This window comes from Archocentrus centrarchus, chromosome 18, assembly GCF_007364275.1.
Source record: "Archocentrus centrarchus isolate MPI-CPG fArcCen1 chromosome 18, fArcCen1, whole genome shotgun sequence".
Lineage (NCBI taxonomy): Eukaryota > Metazoa > Chordata > Actinopteri > Cichliformes > Cichlidae > Archocentrus > Archocentrus centrarchus.
The window spans coordinates 2,465,656-2,487,099 of NC_044363.1; the positions used below are offsets into that span (position 1 = coordinate 2,465,656).

At 46.4% G+C, this 21,444-nt stretch overlaps 1 protein-coding gene across 1 annotated transcript in view; it reads right to left on the reverse strand.

Moving 5' to 3' along the window:
• Nucleotides 1–7: 7 nt before the first annotated feature.
• LOC115797615 (serine-rich adhesin for platelets-like) overlaps nt 8–21,444 on the reverse strand; it is a 30,332-nt gene continuing 8,895 nt past the window's right edge. The window contains exons 2-6 of the mRNA XM_030754213.1: nt 16,162–16,237; nt 5,358–5,439; nt 5,157–5,265; nt 226–2,103; nt 8–29 (exon numbers count right to left, since the gene is read on the reverse strand). Coding sequence (XP_030610073.1) covers nt 8–29; nt 226–2,103; nt 5,157–5,265; nt 5,358–5,439; nt 16,162–16,237 — 2,167 coding nt within the window. The remainder of the gene's footprint in view (nt 30–225; nt 2,104–5,156; nt 5,266–5,357; nt 5,440–16,161; nt 16,238–21,444) is intronic.

The window sequence follows — 21,444 nt, forward strand, 5'->3', positions numbered from 1 at the left end:
TGCTGCTTTAGCAGTTGTTGCTGCTGCGTCTGCTGCTTTAGCAGTTGTTGCTGCTGCGTCTGCTGCTGCTGCTTTAGCAGTTGTTGTTGCTGTGTCATCGGCTGCTGCTGCTTTAGCAGTTGTTGCTGCTGCTTCTGCTGCTGCTGCTTTAGCAGTTGTTGCTGCTGCTGCGTCTGCTGCTGCTGCTTTAGCAGTTGTTGCTGCTGCTGCTTTAGCAGTTGCTGCTGCTGCGTCTGCTGCTGCTGTATTAGTTGCTGCTGCTGTGTCTGCTGCTGCTTTGGTGGTGGTGGTTGTATTATCTGCTTTGGCTGTTGCTGCTGCATTTGTTGTTTGTTCATTTGTTCAGCAACATTTGAGACTTGTTCTTGAGTTTTACTCTGATCCTTAACTTGACTGTCGCTGCTACTGCCAATGAGTACAAGGCCAGGTCGGCTGGGATGCACTCCATGGACTACATTGGGAGATAGTTGGCTTTTCAATGCTGACTGGCGGCCTGGCTCTGAATCTTTCAAAAGAAGGGATTTACTGACTTCTGACTTGAAAAATCTTATGTCTGTGTCTTTGCTTGGCAGAGAGAAAGATTTGAAGATTTCTTGAGAAGTCTGGTTTGGTTGGGTCTGCAGTCGTTGAGGTGGATCGCTGCTTCGCATTGAGCTGAAACCAGTAAAAGAGCCACCCTGATCACGTGAAGAAACCAAGGCACTGTTTTTCACCTCTGTTGTACTTTTTTGCAGTGGTTCTCGACTATGGCCGCCACCATCATAGGAATCCATCAGCAGCGCACTTCCACTCCCACTACCAGCTCTACTGCTGCTGCTCTTTCCAATCTCATCCCCAAACCCTCCAGTATATTTTCCAATATGTCCATAGTCAATCACTTTACTTGGTTGGACAATAGGTGACCTTTCATCCTGATGCATCCCTTCCCCTCTCGATGAACTCAACCTATTCCTTCCACTCATACTGCTGGGATGAGGATCACAGTAGGATTTTGATGGAAGTGTCGTTGCAGATCTCTTTGCCTTCTGCATGCGGATTTGCCGTAAGATGAAAGGCAGGTTATCAGGGGTAATCTGATCTTCGGGGTAAGAGATTAGATGTTCCAGGTCATCTTTCTCAAGTCCAAAGTGCATAAGGATGTTCACAGCTGTTTCTGATGTGTACTTGGGGCAAGTGGACTCTTTAGGGGCAACAGGTTTGTCTGGCACTGTGTAGTCATCATAATCACCTAAACCTGGAATGGATTGTGTATTGCGCTCTCTTTCACTGGAGGCATTAAACCTACCGTCACCACTTCTCTGATAGCTCAATGAAGCAGATGATGAATAATATTTAGAAGAATCATCTTCAGTTCCCTGTTTGAAGCCTTTCAACCAGTCCATGGAGCTAGTGCTACTTTCAACATCAGAAGGTCTTTGAGAGGTTGAGGGAACTGGATAAGAGGTCACGTCTCTGCTTGAAGAATGAAACTCATCTCTCTGAGTGCTGGTAAAATGACTGCTCTTTTCTACAGGTTGATGCCTCACCTCCTCTCTAGCTCTACTAATGTGCATGTCTATGGATCTCTCTATCTCCTCATCCATTGCAGTCTTACTCCGTTCAGGTCTGTAGCTCAATGGCAAAGTTACCAATGAGGGGACTGCTCCCCCAGATTTGGCAGGAGTCGCAGATGAAATTCCAGAAGAGCTGAAGCTAGCCCCAGGTCCAAGACGAGGAGATGTCCTATGAGAATCTCTCTCTGCCTGCACACTGGGGGGTCCATACCGCCCCTGGGTTGAACTTTGTTTCCCAGAGGCATAGGGGTTATAAAGGGGATGGGACATGGTGTTAGCAATCTTTAGGAGGTTAAGGAGACTGATAGCCGCAGCTGTTGGGCAGGGGGGTGTCGTGGGTATGAACGGAGCAGGTGTGTTGGTTCGGCCGCCAACAGCAATGGCGTTATTTATCTGTGTCAACGCAAGGTGGACTTTCAGTTGAGCCAGCCGCAAGCATGCGGCTTGCTGTCCAATCAGTAAAGAGCTGCCTGGGAGCCCACCGAGTAGGGGGCTCTGTAGGGGCCCTGCTGCAGGAGAAGGGGTACAACGCTCCGATGGCAATGGAAAACTGGAAAGTTAAGAATAAAAAAAAAAATTTAAAAAAACAAACAAGAAAAAAGGTTATTGAACTGGAGGAGTGCGCTTGAGCCTCTTGGAAAGATGGCATCCGTTGTCTAGAAGGTCTTTTCTTGATTTGGTGACTCTGCTGCTTCCTGTGAGATACACATTCATTCCATCAATATCATCACCAGGTCTTCACTATTAAGAAGGAAAGGTAGAAGCAAAAGCATCAAAAACAGAGAGAGTAAACAAGGGATGGGAACAACTAGAAAAGAGACAACATTAATACAACAGAAAGGTGTCAATATTATTTTTCAGTTGAAGAATATATGTTTTTGGGGACCAATGGATGAGTGACCCATCCCAAAAATCTTCTTGCTTATACATTATTCTTCCTCATCCCCTTATTCCCCCCACACCCCCAAGACTGTTTCCATAACTTTGCCAGCAAAGCAATAGATCTCAAAAAACTTGCATGTATTGCAGCATATTTGCATCCTCTCCTTCTGTGCTTTGCATGCCACTGATCTGTGGTTCAAGACACTGAACATACGGACTGGTTGTCCAACTACTGAATGTTTATAAGACGACTCGTGTTGAGTACCTAACAAGGTCAACTGAAAGCCAATCTGTGATGCCTGCCAAGGTTTTCCTTTAAGACTCAGCATCCTCGGCAGCATGCTGAGCCACAGTTCCACACCTGTTGAAAGTAAGAATCTAGGAATCTGCCTGTTTTTCAGGTAGAAAATGTTCAGCATCCTAATTATTAAATATCTAAAACTGGTGCTTTCACCAGACCTTCAGGGTGAAAAACTGGTATGTGAGGATCGTGAGGCAGTTAAAAGGTTCTGTCAATACCAATTTTTTCTCATTATACTGGATTCCTTTTATACTTAATAAGGGATGTAAAAGTTCAAAATACAGAAAAAAAAAACGAAGCCTGAAACAGTCAAACAAAGCGCTCCAAGTTAAAAAATACCCTAAGTTTAAAATTATTAAAAAACAACAAAAAACCCCAGATGTGTTACACATCAGTCCCACGGTTCACAATAAAACATGTGCACAACACTGAAATTTTGCAAATCACATGCAATATCTTTATTTTGACCATGTCCAAGTCCTGTCCACAGTTGCTGCATCGTGCTGGGAAGGCAGCATTCAGAAGAGACACTTCTGAATGCTACATGGGTGGAAACGCTGGTGAGGTAAGCTGGGTGTGTGGCTGACTCTCTGGTAATGGCGTCGAAGAGATGGACCTTGACTGGCGCAAACTGCCATCTGTCACAGACAAGTCCTGCTAACCACAGGACACCACTGTAATCATGCAGAGGAACATGCCCGGCAATAGGCTGCTGGCATAGAGAAACTTAAGACTTTCTGCCTTCACGGCCTCAGAGGAGAAAATAAGGTTTACTGGCTCATCCTGAATGTCAGCAAGTAAGGAACTAAGGTTGAGTACAGTGCCTGATGCTCTGTTGTTTGCTTGTACTTAGTTTTACTGACTACATTAGCCCTTTGCACTTTCAAGTGGCTTTATTTAGTGTCACTACAAAATCATTTTTGCACTATGGAATAATTTCGCAAATCAATGCCCTGTAACTGTATGGATTGTACAGTCTAAGTTTTCATCTATGCAACAGATTATGCTCCCAGGAGTGCAGCAAAAGCTTCCCAACTATTGTTACAACTAACACAGCAACAGTGAAAGAAAGCATCGTCATTGTGTGAGCTTTTCATTTTGTAGTTCAGTCAAAAACTTTTGCAAACATACAAAGGGGTTGGTATAGCAGGCCTAAGATACCTCCAAACTGCTGAGCATTTGCGGTTTGCTCGATGTCTCTGCTCGTTGGCTCGTCATTTGATGCATTGGCTCTCCCACGAGCAACCAGTGCACTGCAGCTGACACGTGGCATGGCAAACAACATGGAGTTGAAGTGAGCAGATTGCCTCATCACTCATTGCCAATCTAGTTTTTTGTTTGTTTGTATTCAGGGTTGAACTGGTATCCAGTCCAAATACCAGATTGGTGCATCCCATAGCAGAGAAAACCACCATATTTTGAGTGTATTTCAAAGTGTAGATCCTTGTAAGGTATACAGAATGACAAGTATCCAACAGTTTGGCTACAGCTACAATGATAAGTTATAGGTGACGTCTACACTTTTACTCAGGGATGTGAATACTTCCTCCTAGGCTGCTTCACTGTAAGTGTAGAAGTACACCTTTTTTTTTTTTGGCGTTTTTGGCCACAGCGGCTTTTGCTAGCAGTGGAGAGAGACAGGAAATGGGGGAAAGATACAGGGGAAGACACGCGGGTAAATTGGCGACAGGCCGGGACGCGAACCCACGCCGCCCGCACTGCAACGCGGCATATGTATATGGTCGCCGGCTTCACCACTAAGCCACCCAGGCGCCCCAGAAGTACACCTTTTTAAAACTATTCTCTTTATACCACTAATGCACTCAACAACCCTCCTTTAAAAGCCTCTGGGTGACCATGTGCAGCAGTGGACTTGTTGGGTTGCCTATGAAGCAGATTCCTTTCTCTGCTGCAGCTCTGGTAGTTACCAGCTACTCTTTCCCAAAAATGGTTGCTTCTTAATGCAGGCTTTTTCAGGTGTACAGGAAATCCCGGTGCCCACGAAAGAGATGTTTGTTCATCAGATGACTAGAAATAAACAGGAAAATGCGCTTACCATACACAATTGACCCCCGAGGGCCAATTCAGAGCCTGGAACACTTCATATGAGCCAGGTTTTAACAGATCTTTGGGGGGTGTTTCTTCAAACACCAGCAGCGTTTATGTTGTGGGCATTGGCTTTATGTGTTTCCTTTTATACTGTTTTTATTGCTTTTTAAATATGTTGTGAGTTTGTTTAGTATGGTTGCTCCCTCCTGAAAAGGCTCTGATCCCTGTGGACCCTCCTTGGAAAATAAAGGTAAAAGATTGAGTGAATAAAAATGCGGGTGACTGTGGTGATTCGTGGGCCACCACACTGGGTTACGTCGGGCAGTTTGCGCAAAATCCGCGTAGCGGTGAGACACAAGTCGAACTCACACCTCTTAAGCCGAGCAGAAGAAGGACCAGTCCAGCCATAAGGAACCACAAAAGGAAGGGTCCCTGCAGCCAATGAGGAGGAGTCCAAGCTTCTGCAGGCCTGTTGACGAACTACCACCGAATGGGCGGTCACAGGTCAACAAACACCAGCTGTAAGAAAAACCCTGTCGCTCCGTTTTTTTTTAACAACGTTATGTACATACCGTGCGTTTCTTCTGTGTAATCCCGTTGTTCTGATGTGCTCAAATGTATCCTTACGTCGCTCTTCTCGGCGTCTACTGTTTGCTAGCAGGCAGGAAACAGTACACTTTAGTCACGTGACCCAGTGCAACTATTCCCGTTAGAGGGCCTGCCTTCAAAATAAAAGCACGAACGTTAACGGCAATGTTTAAAGAAGCGAAAGTAACTCCACTTCAAGCGTTTCCTGCAAATTATTTAATTATTTATTATTATTATTATTATTATTATTATTATTATAGAATGTATTTATTTGTCATTATACGGAATGCACGGTGAGATTAGAAAGCCACTCCGATTTCAGTGCAAAACTGAACTAGGAGAAAAATGAAAAATGAAAAAGAAAAAAAAAAACGCAGTTCTGATTCCACATATAAACATATAAAATAAATAAAAATATACATTCAAACATAATGTACAGTGGGTAATTATTGCAGATTAGTGAATGAATATTGCACAGTATATGAATGACAGATAATGCACTGTACATGAGTAGAGGATATTGTTCAGTATGCTTAATAAATAAATAAATATTGCACGGTATTGAGTTTTGCACAGTCTGGGATCTGTGCATGTGTGGGTTCAGAGTGGCTATGGCTTTGGCCACACGGTGGCAATATTTCCACAGCAAATCAGTTCATATTTATACACACAAGGGGGAAGAAAGCCCGGGAAAGGGAGGGAATAAGGTATGAATGATGCTCTTCCTTCAAATAAGCTTTCTATCAAATAATGACAACATTGATGCTGTCACAAATAATAATATTACAAGTCCCCCTTTTTTTTTTCTTTATAAAATTAAAGTATATTGAGCCAATACCTTCACTGACCATCTTTTAAGAAGAATTTTGGCATAGATACGTAATGGAATTTATGTTTAATGCTCCTCTGACCTTTTATTTATTCATTCATTTATTTATATATTTACTTACTTACAATGGGAAATAAATAAGTAAGTAACACACTGCCTTTCACATTTCTATAGGATAACTTTATTTGAACAGGTGATTATTTTACACCCTGTATCTACAGAACCACCTTATAATTTATTTTGAATCATGTTTCTACACTACATTTTGTTCAGGTATCCAAACATTGAAGCTATAATTTAATTATTTTTATTTATTTTTACCTCTTACGGGCAAGGAACCAAATATGATAACTTCACTGACCTCAATTTCCTACATGAAAATGAAACATTTTGAAAAATGTCACAAAAATAATAATTAAGTCCTGTTATGTCCTCCAATAAACTCTGAGGTTGAAATTATGAATTTCAGTGATTGCCCCATAAAGAGTTAAGGATTATTTTTGAACTGTGACTCATGCAAAGCCACTCTAGAATCAAAAGATGGCACTGGAAACATTTAGAGCCAACATAAACAGCAGAGGGAGTCGTCTTGTCATGTGATCCCCTTCACACTGTCATTGTTATTATAAAAAAATATCAATTATAGCCATTTTAAAGCTCATTCAGGTAGATGACAGCCTGGAGAAGACCCAAAACATACAAAGTGTCTCTGTATTCAGAAGTGCATGCACTTTGGTTTTGCTTGAGGAATACTTGTGCACACACCAAATCGTAAATCATACTCTATGACGCTATATTAGGAGACAATGTTAATATTTTTAGTAAAGTTATGTCCTCCAGGCAGTGGCAATCATCAGTTTGCACCTGAGTTTAAATCAGATTATATTACATAAGCCCTAAAAAGAAGATGACAAACCTTCTTTCTGCAAATAAAAACATGAATGCTGAGCTCCAGAGCCGCACACCCTCCAAAGCGTGACTGGATTTAGCAACACATAACCAGACACATTCTCTATCCAGAGCCAGTGTATGAGCTTGAAGGGTTTGATAATGAATGGCTATAGACTTTGCAGACCATTGAATCAACAGTTTATCAAAAGGTGATGATGAATATTTTCATTAAAGGATCATTCTCTGGTGGGTATTGCAGCAAATTACTGATACATCCCCTTTATCCCCTCCCCCGGACCACAGGGCTTAACACCTGACCACGACACAACAGCTGACTGGCAGCGCTGTGTGTGTGTGTGTGTGTGTGTGTGTGTGTGTGTGTGTGTGTGTGTGTGTGTGTGTGTGTGTGTGTAAGAGAGAGAGGGAAGGGTGAGGGAATGAGGGAGGGAGGGAAAATGAAGCCAAGACCATGTTGGTTTTATTTTCAGCTGTCATCGCTACCTTGACTGAGGGCCATGAGGGTGACCTCACCATGGAGAACGCAAACACATGGGCGTACAGGCATGCGTGGAGACATATGTACAACTGCCAGTTTTAAGTACATTATTATTCAATTTTTGTTCACTGTCTACTTTAAATGAAAATGAAAACTCTACGCCATCAATGCCATCACATTACTCAGATGAGCAGTATGTTGTGTGATTATTATGATGACGTGTTCCTTTCTATTTCTAATGTTTGCTAAAATATGAACGGCATTTTGTTGTATGTATAATGATTATTTCGTTGTATGTAAAATGACAATAAAGTTCTATTCTATTCTATTCTATATACTGATCAACCACAGCATTAAAATCTCCTGCTACGGGAGGCTGCTGTCATTGGGGAGTGTCCAGAACCTCTGTGACTTAGTTGCTCATCCAGCTCGGAATCCACTTCAATTCACAGGTCATTTCTAATGCAGTTTGAGCAAAGACCCATTAGTGTCATGGCCGGGGAGGAAATGGACGAGGAATGGCTGACACGAAGGACTCCAGAAGTCAGCGTAACATAAAAGGGATTTATTTCAACGGGGGAAACACAAATACAAAAACCTTGGAAGGGAGGCACAGGGAGACGAAGGGCAGGCACAGGGAACACAGGAACATGCGGGCACAAAACATCAACGACGCGACAGAGAACAAAACAAAACTGAGGGCTTAAGTACACACTGGGTAATCAGGGCAAGAGGAAACAGCAGGGAACAACAGGTGAGGCAAATGAAACTAATTACACAGGGGAAGCAAAGCTGAACACAAAGCACAGGAAAACCAGACTGTCAAAATAAACAGGAAGTGACAAACCAAGGAACATACTGACTAAACACGGGGAACAGGCACAGACTCAGGACAGAGACGCAGACATATCACAACACTAGGAAATAAACTAACACAAACCGCTGGGCCAACGGCCCAGGACATGACAGTACCCCCCCCTCAAAGGCCGGCTCCCGACGGCCAAAACCAGAAAACAAAACCAGACAAGGGCGGGAGGCGGGGGACCAGGAGGGAGGGCCCGAAACAAAAACAAAGACAGGGAGCAAAACAGAAATCACAGGGCGTGAACAAAACAAATCAAACCCGTACCGGAAGAAAACAAAAACACAGGACCAGAACAAAAGGCGACGGCACAAGGCCGGAGACAGTCCAAAACAGGGGGTCGAAACAAGGAACAGTCCAGGAGCTATGAAAAAACAAAAAACAGCAGGGGAAAAAACAGTCCACAGTTCAGGGGAGTCAGTGGGAAATCCAAAAACAAAAAACACACAGTTCAGGAGGCCGCAGAGGCCAAGGGGCCACAAAGCAAAATCCCAACGAGGGAGGCCAACCGCGCTCCCAGCGGCGGCGGCGACGAGGACGAGAAGGAATCACTGGAGGCCGACCGCGCTCCCAGCGGCGGCGGCGACGACGAGGGGGAGTCACTGGAGGCCGACCGCGCTCCCAGCGGCGGCGGCGACGACGAGGGGGAGTCACTGGAGGCCGACCGCGCTCCCAGCGGCGGCGGCGACGACGAGGGGGAGTCACTGGAGGCCGACCGCGCTCCCAGCGGCGGCGGCGACGACGAGGAGGAGTCACTGGAGGCCGACCACGCGGCATGCGGCGGCGACGAGGAGGGGTCACTGGAGGCCGACCGCGGGGCGTGCGGCGGCGGCGACGGGGAGCAGACACTGGAGGCCGACCGCGGGGCTTGCGGCGGCGGAGAAGGGCGACCCCGGGCTCTGGTGGGGAACCCTCGGGTGACGTGGAGCGCTCGGACTGAGCAGAGACCCCCACCGGCTCGGACTGAGCGGGACCCCCTGGCTCGGAGCGCTCGGACTGAGCGGAGACCCCCATCTGCTCGGACTGAGCGGAGACCCCCATCGGCTCGGACTGAGCGGGACCCTCTGGCGCGGAGCGCTCGGACTGAGCGGAGACCCCCATCGGCTCGGACTGAGCGGGACCCTCTGGCGCGGAGCGCTCGGACTGAGCGGAGACCCCCATCGGCTCGGACTGAGCGGGACCCTCTGGCGCGGAGCGCTCGGACTGAGCGGGACCCCCTGGCTCGGACTGAGCGGAGACCCCCATCGGCTCGGACTGAGCGGAGACCCCCATCGGCTCGGACTGAGCGGAGACCCCCATCGGCTCGGACTGAGCGGGACCCTCTGGCGCGGAGCGCTCGGACTGAGCGGAGACCCCCATCGGCTCGGACTGAGCGGGACCCCCTGGCTCGGACTGAGCGGAGACCCCCATCGGCTCGGACTGAGCGGGACCCCCTGGCTCGGACTGAGCGGAGACCCCCATCGGCTCGGACTGAGCGGGGCCCTCTGGCACGGAGCGCTCGGACTGAGCGGAGACCCCCATCGGCTCGGACTGAGCGGAGACCCCCATCGGCTCGGACTGAGCGGAGACCCCCAACGGCTCGGACTGAGCGGGACCCTCAGGCTCGGAGCGCTCGGACTGAGCGGAGACCCCCAACGGCTCGGACTGAGCGGGACCCTCAGGCTCGGAGCGCTCGGACTGAGCGGAACCCCCTGGCGGCTCGGACTGAGCTGAGCCCTTGGGCTGAACGGGGCCTACATGGTGAGGCTCCGGATGCGCAGGCTGGGACTGCGGAACAGGGCACACTGCTGCTTTATTGAGCAGCAGGGGCCGCTCGGGGAATAGCCAAGGTGCAGGGGACTGCATGGGAGCTGACGCTATGGGCTGCGTGGAAGCAGGCCGGGAGACGACTGGCTGCGTGGAAGCAGGCCGGGAGACGACTGGCTGCGTGGAAGCAGGCCGGGAGACGACTGGCTGCGTGGAAGCAGGCCGGGAGACGACTGGCTGCGTGGAAGCAGGCCGGGAGACGACTGGCTGCGTGGAAGCAGGCCGGGAGACGACTGGCTGCGTGGAAGCAGGCCGGGAGACGACTGGCTGCGTGGAAGCAGGCCGGGAGACGACTGGCTGCGTGGAAGCAGGCCGGGAGACGACTGGCTGCGTGGAAGCAGGCCGGGAGACGACTGGCTGCGTGGAAGCAGACTGCGAGCTAGGGAGAGCAGACTGCGAGCTAGGGAGAGCAGACTGCGTGGAGGCAGACTGCGAGCTAGAGCATGCCGACTGCGTGGAACCCGACTGAGAGCTAGGGAGAGCAGACTGCGAGCTAGGGAGAGCAGACTGCAAGCTAGGGAGAGCAGACTGCAAGCTAGGGAGAGCAGACTGCAAGCTAGGGAGAGCAGACTGCGAGCTAGGGAGAGCAGACTGCGTGGAGGCAGACTGCGAGCTAGAGCATGCCGACTGCGTGGAAACTGACCGAGAGCTAGGGAGATCTGGCTGCGTGGAAACTGACCGAGAGCTAGGGAGATCTGGCTGCGTGGAAACTGACCGAGAGCTAGGGAGATCTGGCTGCGTGGAAACTGACCGAGAGCTAGGGAGATCTGGCTGCGTGGAAACTGACCGAGAGCTAGGGAGATCTGGCTGCGTGGAAACTGACCGAGAGCTAGGGAAATCTGGCTGCGTGGAAACTGACCGAGAGCTAGGGAGATCTGGCTGCGTGGAAGCTGACCGAGAGCTAGGGAGATCTGGCTGCGTGGAAGCTGACTGAACGCTACGGGGAGCAGTCTGCGTGGAGACTGACTGAGAGCTAGGAAGAGCTGACACTGGGCAAGCTGTCATTACTGGAGCTACCGAGGGAGCCGGAGCTGAGGGAACTGCGACTAAAGATGGAAAAACTGCAGATGAAGAGACCAAAACCGAACTGACTGAAGGGTCCAAGGGGATTACGGAGCTAACTGACGTTAAAGCGGAGGGAGCAGACTGAGAGGGCACAGAAACAGCTGACACCGGGGACCGAGGAAGAGCTACTGGGGCTGACTGAGACTGGAGTGGACAGGGAGCGACAGGAGCTGGGGCTGACTGAAGGCGAGGGGAAGCGACTGGAGCTGGGGCTGACTGAAGGCGAGGGGGAGCGACTGGAGCTAGAGCTGACTGAAGGCGAGGGGGAGCGACTGGAGCTAGAGCTGACTGAAGGCGAGAGGGAGCGACTGGAGCTAGAGCTGACTGAAGGCGAGGGGGAGCGACTGGAGCTAGAGCTGACTGAGACCCTGCTGCTGCAGCTAACACAGAAAACCGATGCGAAGGCTTGGACCTGGTTGCCCCCACCCGCGGAACAGGAACGGGTGCAGAGGTCAGCCCGTCCGTGGCTGCCCCCACCCGCGGAACAGGTACGGGTGCAGAGGTCAGCCCGTCCGTGGCTGCCCCCACCCGCGGAACAGGTACGGGTGCAGAGGTCAGCCCGTCCGTGGCTGCCCCCACCCGCGGAACAGGTACGGGTGCAGAGGTCAGCTCGTCCGTGGCTGCCCCCACCCGCGGAACAGGTACGGGTGCAGAGGTCAGCCCGTCCGTGGCTGCCCCCACCCGCGGAACAGGTACGGGTGCAGAGGTCAGCCCGTCCGTGGCTGCCCCCACCCGCGGAACAGGTACGGGTGCAGGGGGAGCTGGAGCCAAGGGAGCGGGAGCAGGGTGAGCAGAGGGAGCTGGAGCTACAGCTGACTGGGAACACTGCGACTGAGGAGGAGCTGGAGCTACAGCTGACTGGGAACACTGCGACTGAGGAGGAGCTGGAGCTACAGCTGACTGGGAACACTGCGACTGAGAGCTAGGGAGAGCTGCGGCTGACTGGGAAGGCTGAGACTGAGCTGGCACGACAGCTGTCTGGGGAAACTGAGAATGAGCTGGCGCTACAGCTGACTGAGGCGAGAGTGACCGTCTCCGCGGCGTTATACCGCTCTGCTCCCGCGGCGATTCTCTCTGATGCTGCCGGGAGCTTGGTCTTCCTCCGTCAGCAGCAGGCAGTGGTGACGCGGAAGTGGTGGGAGGCCAGGGACCCCTGTGACCCAGGAATCGGAAAAATGACTCCTCTGGAGTCATTCCGGGCGCGGGCTCCAGGAAAACGTCTCTCCGCTTCCTCCGGTATCTCGTCCTCCGTGGCTGCGGCGACTGCTGAGGACAGGAGGGGCCAGCGAGCGGAGTGACAGGTGAGGGAGCGGCCGGCGCCAAAAACAGTCCGCCCACGCGGCAGACCTGCGGTTTAGGCGGGGGCGGTGAGCGGCGTCGCCGGGGACCGTTCAAAAAAGCTGGTCCCCCCAGCGCCAGGCGAGTGCCATTGTAGCGGCCGGAGCTTGCAGGGTCTTTAGTATGGTCGCGTCGTTCTGTCATGGCCGGGGAGGAAATGGACGAGGAATGGCTGACACGAAGGACTCCAGAAGTCAGCGTAACATAAAAGGGATTTATTTCAACGGGGGAAACACAAATACAAAAACCTTGGAAGGGAGGCACAGGGAGACGAAGGGCAGGCACAGGGAACACAGGAACATGCGGGCACAAAACATCAACGACGCGACAGAGAACAAAACAAAACTGAGGGCTTAAGTACACACTGGGTAATCAGGGCAAGAGGAAACAGCAGGGAACAACAGGTGAGGCAAATGAAACTAATTACACAGGGGAAGCAAAGCTGAACACAAAGCACAGGAAAACCAGACTGTCAAAATAAACAGGAAGTGACAAACCAAGGAACATACTGACTAAACACGGGGAACAGGCACAGACTCAGGACAGAGACGCAGACATATCACAACACTAGGAAATAAACTAACACAAAACGCTGGGCCAACGGCCCAGGACATGACAATTAGGTGATTATTGTGTATAGGTTTCACTAAAATCTGTGAGGAGTAGCAATTTTTGTGAATTGTGAAAGATGGCTGGATGCCTCACTATGGCATAATCTCACAGGTCGCTCGGTGAGCTAAAAGACATGAAGATGACCAAGTGACCCAAAGATTCTCCAAAGAACACTGAATTAAAAAGAGATAATCAACATTTCAGTGGTTTCAATATTGTGGCTGACAGGTGTGTATATTTTTCACTGCCTATAGGTTTAGTGAAGGTCAAATAAAGGAAATGACATGGCAGTAGCATCTTCTTAACATTTCAAAATTATGAAAACTGACCTAAAAATGTTACAAAATAACCTGAACATGTTCCATTTTTATTCTAAAACAGATTTTTTTTACAACATTTTATAACCTAATATGATAAGGTCATAAGAAGGTCATAGTTACGCTAGTAAAATACAACATATTTGGATTTTATAATGTTACAATAATTTTATAATAATGGTCTGGTTATTTTGAGACCACAAAGCAATGTTGCCATAGTGTCACCAGTTGATAATGTTGCAGTTTTCCAAATTATGACCGATTGCGACGTTTGCAATCTGCAATGTGTTTGTATGGGCAAGATTTTAAAAGTTCATGTTTGTACATGAGAACTGGTTCTTAAACATTTTACCTGGTAAAATAAAGTTTTGGGTTGTTTTTCAAAAAAGAGCACTCTGAAAATAATAGTCCTGTTCATAAAGTTTTACCTGTTTAATAATACTGTACAGAAATGTGTATTGGGAATCTTTTGTACGAGAAAAAATCTGAAAGTGGGACATGCAAAAGGTTAATGCATGATTTTTATTTATTCATTTATTTTAAATTTTATGTGACGACATGAAGACTTTGTGAGCATAAATGTTGAGGCTGTGACTGAAAGCCCTCCTTTTTTCAAGCATATTAATGCTCATTTGTGCTTATACAACATGTGGCACACTTAATGTTACAGCTTCTTTTTTGTTTTAGATATTTTTTTGGCCTTTTTCAGCTTTATTCAATAGTGGAGATAGACAGGAAAGCGGGGAGGAGAAATGGGGGAAGACACGCGGCAAATGGCAACAGGCCAGGACTCGAACCTGCACCGGCCGCACAGCTGAGTGACACACACGGTCACCTGTCCACACCCTGAGCAATCCTGGCGCCCGTGTCACAACTTCTTTTCCACAGTAGAATTTCTGACAACACTGAACACTTCAATTTTAAAGCCTCTCATTATATCACATATTATCGCTTTATAGCCACCTGCCTACACTATCTGTGTCACCACATGAATCTGCACCATCTGCCTCTCCCATCCAATCAGACAGGGCCAGATTTTTTTCTAATGATCTGGACAGTTCTGGCTGAAGGTAACCAGACCCCACATCAGTGACGACAGACGATGGCCGCCGCCAAGATGTATGAGGAATGTGAAATCTCAAATTAGTATCTGTCTTCAGCTCGGAGTATCTTTCCACGTTCTTGGTCCCTCGATGTGGGGAAACTGGAAATCTGGGCAGCGAGAATGTCACAGTGTGGAGGCTGAATAGATGTTAGCAAACAAATATTCATGGGAAATTTTCATGGGAGTATGAAATATTAACATGATAGCTGTGGTTCATGTTATGACTGCTCACTGGAATTTTTATGTTGTTCAAGCCATCTACCTAGAGACAAGAGAGAAAACAGAAAATATCCCACAGCTTTACATCCTTTTCATGCTTTCCAACTTTAGTGTGTTGAACTTACATCTTTGGAAAAACATCAGGCGCAATTCATAGGTTTTAGTCTGATGACTGGTCAAAAACATACTGTCAACACTGTCCATACAACTACACCAAAGGCCTGATGAGCTCAAACAGCTCAAAAAAAAAAAAGAGGCAAAAATGTGAATAAATGACTGTGCTCAGATATCTCTTGCTAAAAATACCTAACCTTACACTGCTGCCAGCATAAAAGCAAAGACAGATATGCACTCATCACCTATTTCATTAGATATAAATATCTCATCAGCCAATAACATGGCAGCAACTCAATATATTTAGGCACAAACACAAGATCAAGATGATCTGCTGAAGGTCAAACAGAGCATCAGAATGGAGAAGAAAGGTGATTTAAGTGACTTTGAAGGTGGCATGGTTGTTGGTGACAGACAGAAACTGCTGATCTGCTGGAATTTGCCCACACAACCATCTCTAGGGTTCACAGAGAATGGTGTGAAAAAGAGAAAGTATTCAGTGAGTGGCAGTTCTCTGGTGTAATGGTGCTAGCAGACCATGTGGTGCATGAAAAAAGGTGAGGACCCAAATGCAGGACAAAAAGCGAGCCTTTATAGAGGCTGACTGCATGAGAACAAAAACAGGTAAATTACAAATTACACTAAAGAAAACTTAAACTGGGCAACTAACTAAGGAACACAGGATGACACACTGCCAACAAGACTCTGACAAATAACAGGGAAGACCGAGACAATAAATACACAGAGGATATGAGGGGAGAGTGGACACAGCTGGGGCAGAACAGGTGAACAAAATGACACTAATGAGTCTCAGGGAAGCAATGCAAAACACAAAGCACATAGGACAGGGGGTGACAAAATAAAACAGGGAGTGAGAAGACAGGGAAACAAATGCAAACTTGACACAACACAGGAAGACAGACACACTGAGACAACCAGACGCAGGAAACTCCACACAGAGGGGAAACACTAAGGGACAGAACATAGGGCAAACTAAGGTCTAAAGCAACTGGGAACTAAACTAAGAATACATAAGGGGAACACATGAAACAACATAACAAAATGAAACAGTGATCGTGAAGGCAAAATAATTACAAAAGTCCATTAACAAGGACGAAACAAGGGGTCACAGACCCAGGACCATGACAGGCTGGGTGAGAATGCCTTGTTGATGTCAGAGGTCAGAGGAGAATGGCCAGACTGCGTCGAGCTGAGAGGAAGACAACAGTACCACAAATGACCACAAATGACCACAAACAAGGTATGTAGAAGAGCGTCTCTGAACACACAACACACTGAACCTTGAAGCAGACGGGCTACAACAGCAGAAGAAGAGTACACTGGGCACCACTCCTGCCAGCTAAGAACTGTAAATTGAGCGCACAATTCCAAAACTGGACAATAAAAGATTGAAAAAATGTTAAGTGGTCTGATGAGTCTCAATTTCTGCTCTGGCATTCAGAATGTAGGGTCAGAATTTAGCATAAACAACATGAAAGCATGGATCCATCTCACACTGTATCAGCAGTTCAGGCTGGTGGAGGTGGTGTAATGGTCTAGGGGATATTTTCTTGGCACACTTTAGGCCCTTAGTACCAAGAGGATTGTTGCTGACCATCTCCATCCCTTTATGACCACAGTGTACACATCTTCTGATGGCTACTTCCAGAAGGATAACGCACCATGTTACAAACCTCAGATCATCTCAAGCTAGTTTCTTGAACTAATGAGTTCACTGTATTCAAAGCATCTCCACAGTCACTAGATCTCAGTCTAACAACTCCTTTGGGATGTGGTGGAAGGCACAACCTTGTACTAGCAAGGTGTACATAATAAAGTGGGAGGTGTATCAGCTAAATGGTATAAGCATGTTTCATATTTCAAAAACTGTCATTCAGTAAAAGGAGTCTGTTCACCCGGAGTGGAGGTTGTATGCGTGTCAAATGTATTAAAAATAGAAACATTGTAGATTTCTACAGAACTTTCATCTTTGAACCAAATTTAAACATGAAACAATATTCACTAATATGTTTCTAATATGTTTAGTGACCAAACCTTCTTCCTCTTTTTAGACTGTTAAAGTTGTCTTTCAGTCTGCTAGCATCTATTTCAGATCGCCACTGTGTGCACTGAGTCCATAAGAATCCTAATCTCTGTCTCTCTCTCTCTCACCCCCCCCCTTCCTTTTTTTTTTGTTTTTGGCTACCAGCCATCACCCAACCTGCTCTGTTCTGAATGACATGGGTGTGCGGTTACCTCAGCAGTTTGTGGGGGTCCCTACACCCTGTGCGACACGCCCAGCAACAGACGGAGTTTAAATCATCAGGCGGCGAGGACACGGAGTGCTCACGGTAACCCACACCGGGCAACCCTGCTGCTACACATGTCAGGGTCATAAATCTCTCCACAGCACCGCCACTTTAATAAGCTTTGATATTTTTGACAAATGACTTGGAGATAAGGGCGCCTATTTGGTTAAACCCAAATGTTCATCTTTTTTTTTTTTAATTCTTACATAATCTATTACATTGGTTATTTTTAATCACTCTACATTTTGTTAATTTGATGTCTTGTGTGTACTAAAAAGTGGAAATACAATATTTACCTGCATCTGCTGTGTAAACCAGCCCTCTGAGAGCTGATGTCACCCCTGAGGTCCAGTTAGCAGAGAGACTAATTAGTGCTGATGAAAATAAATCACTGCTGGCTCAAGCAGAAAGCTGCAGTCACTCAGCACCTCATGGTACGCACATGCAAGTCTTCACTGAGGCAAATTTGTCCTTGAACTGGCGTGCACGAAGATGCAAAAGCATTTATTGGCCCGGCGTGGTCATATTTATGTCATGGTTGTGGGCTGGTGGCCCAGGGTTTGAGTTCCTTTTTGTTTAGTTTCATTTTTTTATATTTTTCGCCTGTTGGCTGTTATTCTTTAGATCCTCAGTTTGTTGTGGCTAGGCTTTTTGTTTAATTGTATGTTATTATGGATTTCGTGTTAGGTTTGGTGTTTTGTGTTTTGTTCCACTTCCTGTTTTATTTTGATAGTGTCATGTTTCTTGTTGTGATTATGGTCAGCTGTTTTCCCACCTGTTGTTACTCCCCTCATTACCCTTGTGTATTTATTGCCTGCTCTTGTCTTTGTCCTTTGTCGGGTCCTAAGTCTGTTTACGTTTAGGTTAGCGTTCGTGCTGAGTGTTTTGAGTTCTCAAGTTTTTTTCAAGTGTTTGGTTTTCGTGTAGCTGGCCTCTGTCCAGCTTTGTTTTCGTGCTATTTTCAATAAAAGTTAAGTACTATTCTGCTCCCGTTTCACGTCCCGCTTTGAGGTCCTCTCTGCCCTGCCTGCAGCACCCAGCCATGACAATTTAATTTAATTCAAATATATATTTTGCTATTTTTACAAATTCTTTGAGTTAATTCTTGCCTGTAAAGGCAGTGGTTTTTTTTGTTTTTTTTTTAACAATATTTACACAGGCAAAACTTCTTTTTAAATTCTCCTGAAGGTCAGAGCTTGCATCAGTCAAGTCCAAATGAGGTTTCAAGTCTTTGCTTTTATGACTCAGATATAACTCAAGTCCAGGTCTCCAGTCACAAGGCAGCAGCAGCAGCAGCGCAGGAGCCGGCGGCAGCAGCTGTTCAAAGGTCCAAACTTGGCCAAGTTATAACCCGAGCGTTTACTAGGTGGAAATTTCTGCAACACTAAATAAAACCTAGTGAGACCGCACAAGATAGTTCTTACACACACATAAGCTGTTACTAAATATCTACAACTAATAATAACAATTATCAATTATGTACACTGGGAAGGTCTTAAATTCTATTTCTCAAAATAAGACAGTATTCTCAGGGTTTATCTTTGTATTATTTCTCCTGATTTGTTTCTTGATATTTGTATTCCTAAGGCTTTGGGTTCTTTAGTTTCCTGCCTCCCTTGTGTTTCTGTCTTGGTGTCACTCTGCTTCTCTGTGACCCTGTACTGTATCTCTGTCCTGTTCTCTGTGCCCTTTGTTCCCTGCTTGTTAAAATTATAATTCCCATTTTGCTTCCCGTTCAGTCCTCGCCTCGTCTCTATACTTAGTCCTTGGTGCTTCCACATTTAGTCTGTCTCCTCTTCTCCCCGGCTGTTTCCTCTTGCATATATATTGTTTGTGTTTTCTTCAGTTATTTCCCCTTCCACTTGTGTTCCCTTGTTCTGTGTGTTCCATGTTGTTTCTGAGTAGCTCCCTAGTTTATGTATTCCTGGCTCCTGACCAGCCCAGTATGTATTTACACAGGTTAATGACAGTTAACCAGCAAACAAAGCTGTGTTTTTCTAAGTTCAGTCCTGTTTTACGAGTCTTGGGGTCCAAGTTCTGCCTGACACACAGCACTTTATGACAAATAGCTAAAATTTCTTTGGATTGTAAATGCATTATAACAACTGATTAGACATTATAAATGTTGGAGTTTATTTTTTACCCAATGAATAAAATGACAAATGTCTAAAAGTAAACTCCAGGAACTTAATTAATAAAAAGTGGCTGAACCAAATAACAGACAATTAAATAATACATTAGACAGAGAGCGACAGACAGATAGTGCCAGACTAACTTCAGGCCTTTTGGGAGATATGTTTATCTTATTTATGACCTTCTCGGTCTCGGAGAAGAATATGTTTATCTTATCCTTAAAGGTTTTGCCAAAACATGAACATCTGTGTCTAAGGAGGGAAGGGTGTGTGTAGGTCATCGCACCCTGTTGCTAAGGAGAATAAAACTGCCAAGTCATGATTAGGAATATGTGAGAGGGGAAGGTGTGTGTGTGTCTTTTACAGAGCTTTTATTGCTGATTGGAGAAGCCTGTGCCATGATGCCGGAACCAACCGCTGGACGAACCAATCTGAGAAGGCCAAGTCTAAACCACGGCTCTCTGCAACTGTTTTTGAATCGATAGCACTTGTAGGATAAAACTGTTATGTTTAGCTTAGAGCAGTGCTCTTCTGGGGAGGGGAGCCACAAGCCTTCACAGCCAGCTGCCTGAACAAGATTTGACCACATGTACATGTGATATCTTCTGATTCTTTAATATATTAAATGTTATATTCTTTCATGTGTCTTCCTTCACAAATAAAAAACATGCACTGACATAAAGTTCTCACTGAATCTACCAAGCAGTTACTGTGAACTAAAAAAAAAAAGGCCTTAGACACAAACCGTGTTTAGCTGATGGGACGGCAACAATAACTCAAATAACCACTCATTTCGACCAAGGTGTACAGAACAGCATCTCTGGAAGTGGAGCACGCTGAACCTCGAAGCATATGGACAACAGCAGCAGGAGACCACAGTGGGTGTCACTCCTGTCAGCTAAAAATTGAAAACTGAGGCTACAGTTCACACAGACTCAGCAAAAATCCCCAGTTGTGATTTTCTGGCTGATGGTGGAGTAATGATGTGGGGGATACTTTCTTGGCACACTTTGGGCCCCTTAGTACTAGGGGTGGGACTTTAACGCGTTAATTTAGATTAATTAATTACGGGGAAATTAACGAATTAAAAATTTTAACACATTTTAATCGCACTTTGCACCGTGGAACGTTTCTCAGTGCACGAGTTCCAGGCATACAGATTATATCGACGCACAATGTCCAAATTCAGGGGCTGCATCCTTCGAAGGACCCGGCCCACGTAGACCGCAAAGGCCGGAAGTGAGCGGCTAGCCTTCATATCAGAGTCGCCTGCCCTCACCTCTGTGTAGCTCATGTCGTCTAGCAACCGTGAGTGTGAAGCACAGCTGTGTAAAAGCAGCTGGTTAAACGGAGAACGAACTTTTTCTCCTTTTTGTGGTTTAATTTTTAATTCTTTATTCAAAATAAGCTATTAAAACAAGCATAACAACATCAAGGAATACAGCTGAGCGAATGATTAATTTCCAACTATATTAAGTGAGACATTAATGTTGACTAAAACTATCCATTTATGAAGCTTAACTTTAATTTCAGGTGTTTGCTTATCACAGGAGCACTTCCACCCTTCGTTGGTCTGTGTAGTAGACTGGTGGGAAATAAAATTTTGAAGTTTAAGCTTATGTATATTGATTCATTCATCAACCAAACTTAAATTAATATTTCTCATGTTAAATATTTAAATGTGATTAAAATGCGATTAATTTTGATTAATTAATTACAAAGCTTCTAATTAATTCGATTAATTTTTTTAATCGAGTCCCACCCCTACTTAGTACCAAATGAGACTCCTATCAAATGAGACAGAATATCAGAATATTGCTGTTGACCATGTCCAGTCCTTTATGACCACAGTGTAACCATCTCCTAATGGCTACTTCCAGCAGGATAACAACAAACTCAGATCACCTCAAACTGGTTTCTTGAACATGACAGTGAGCACACTGCACCCATATGACCTCTGTAGTCACCAGATCTCA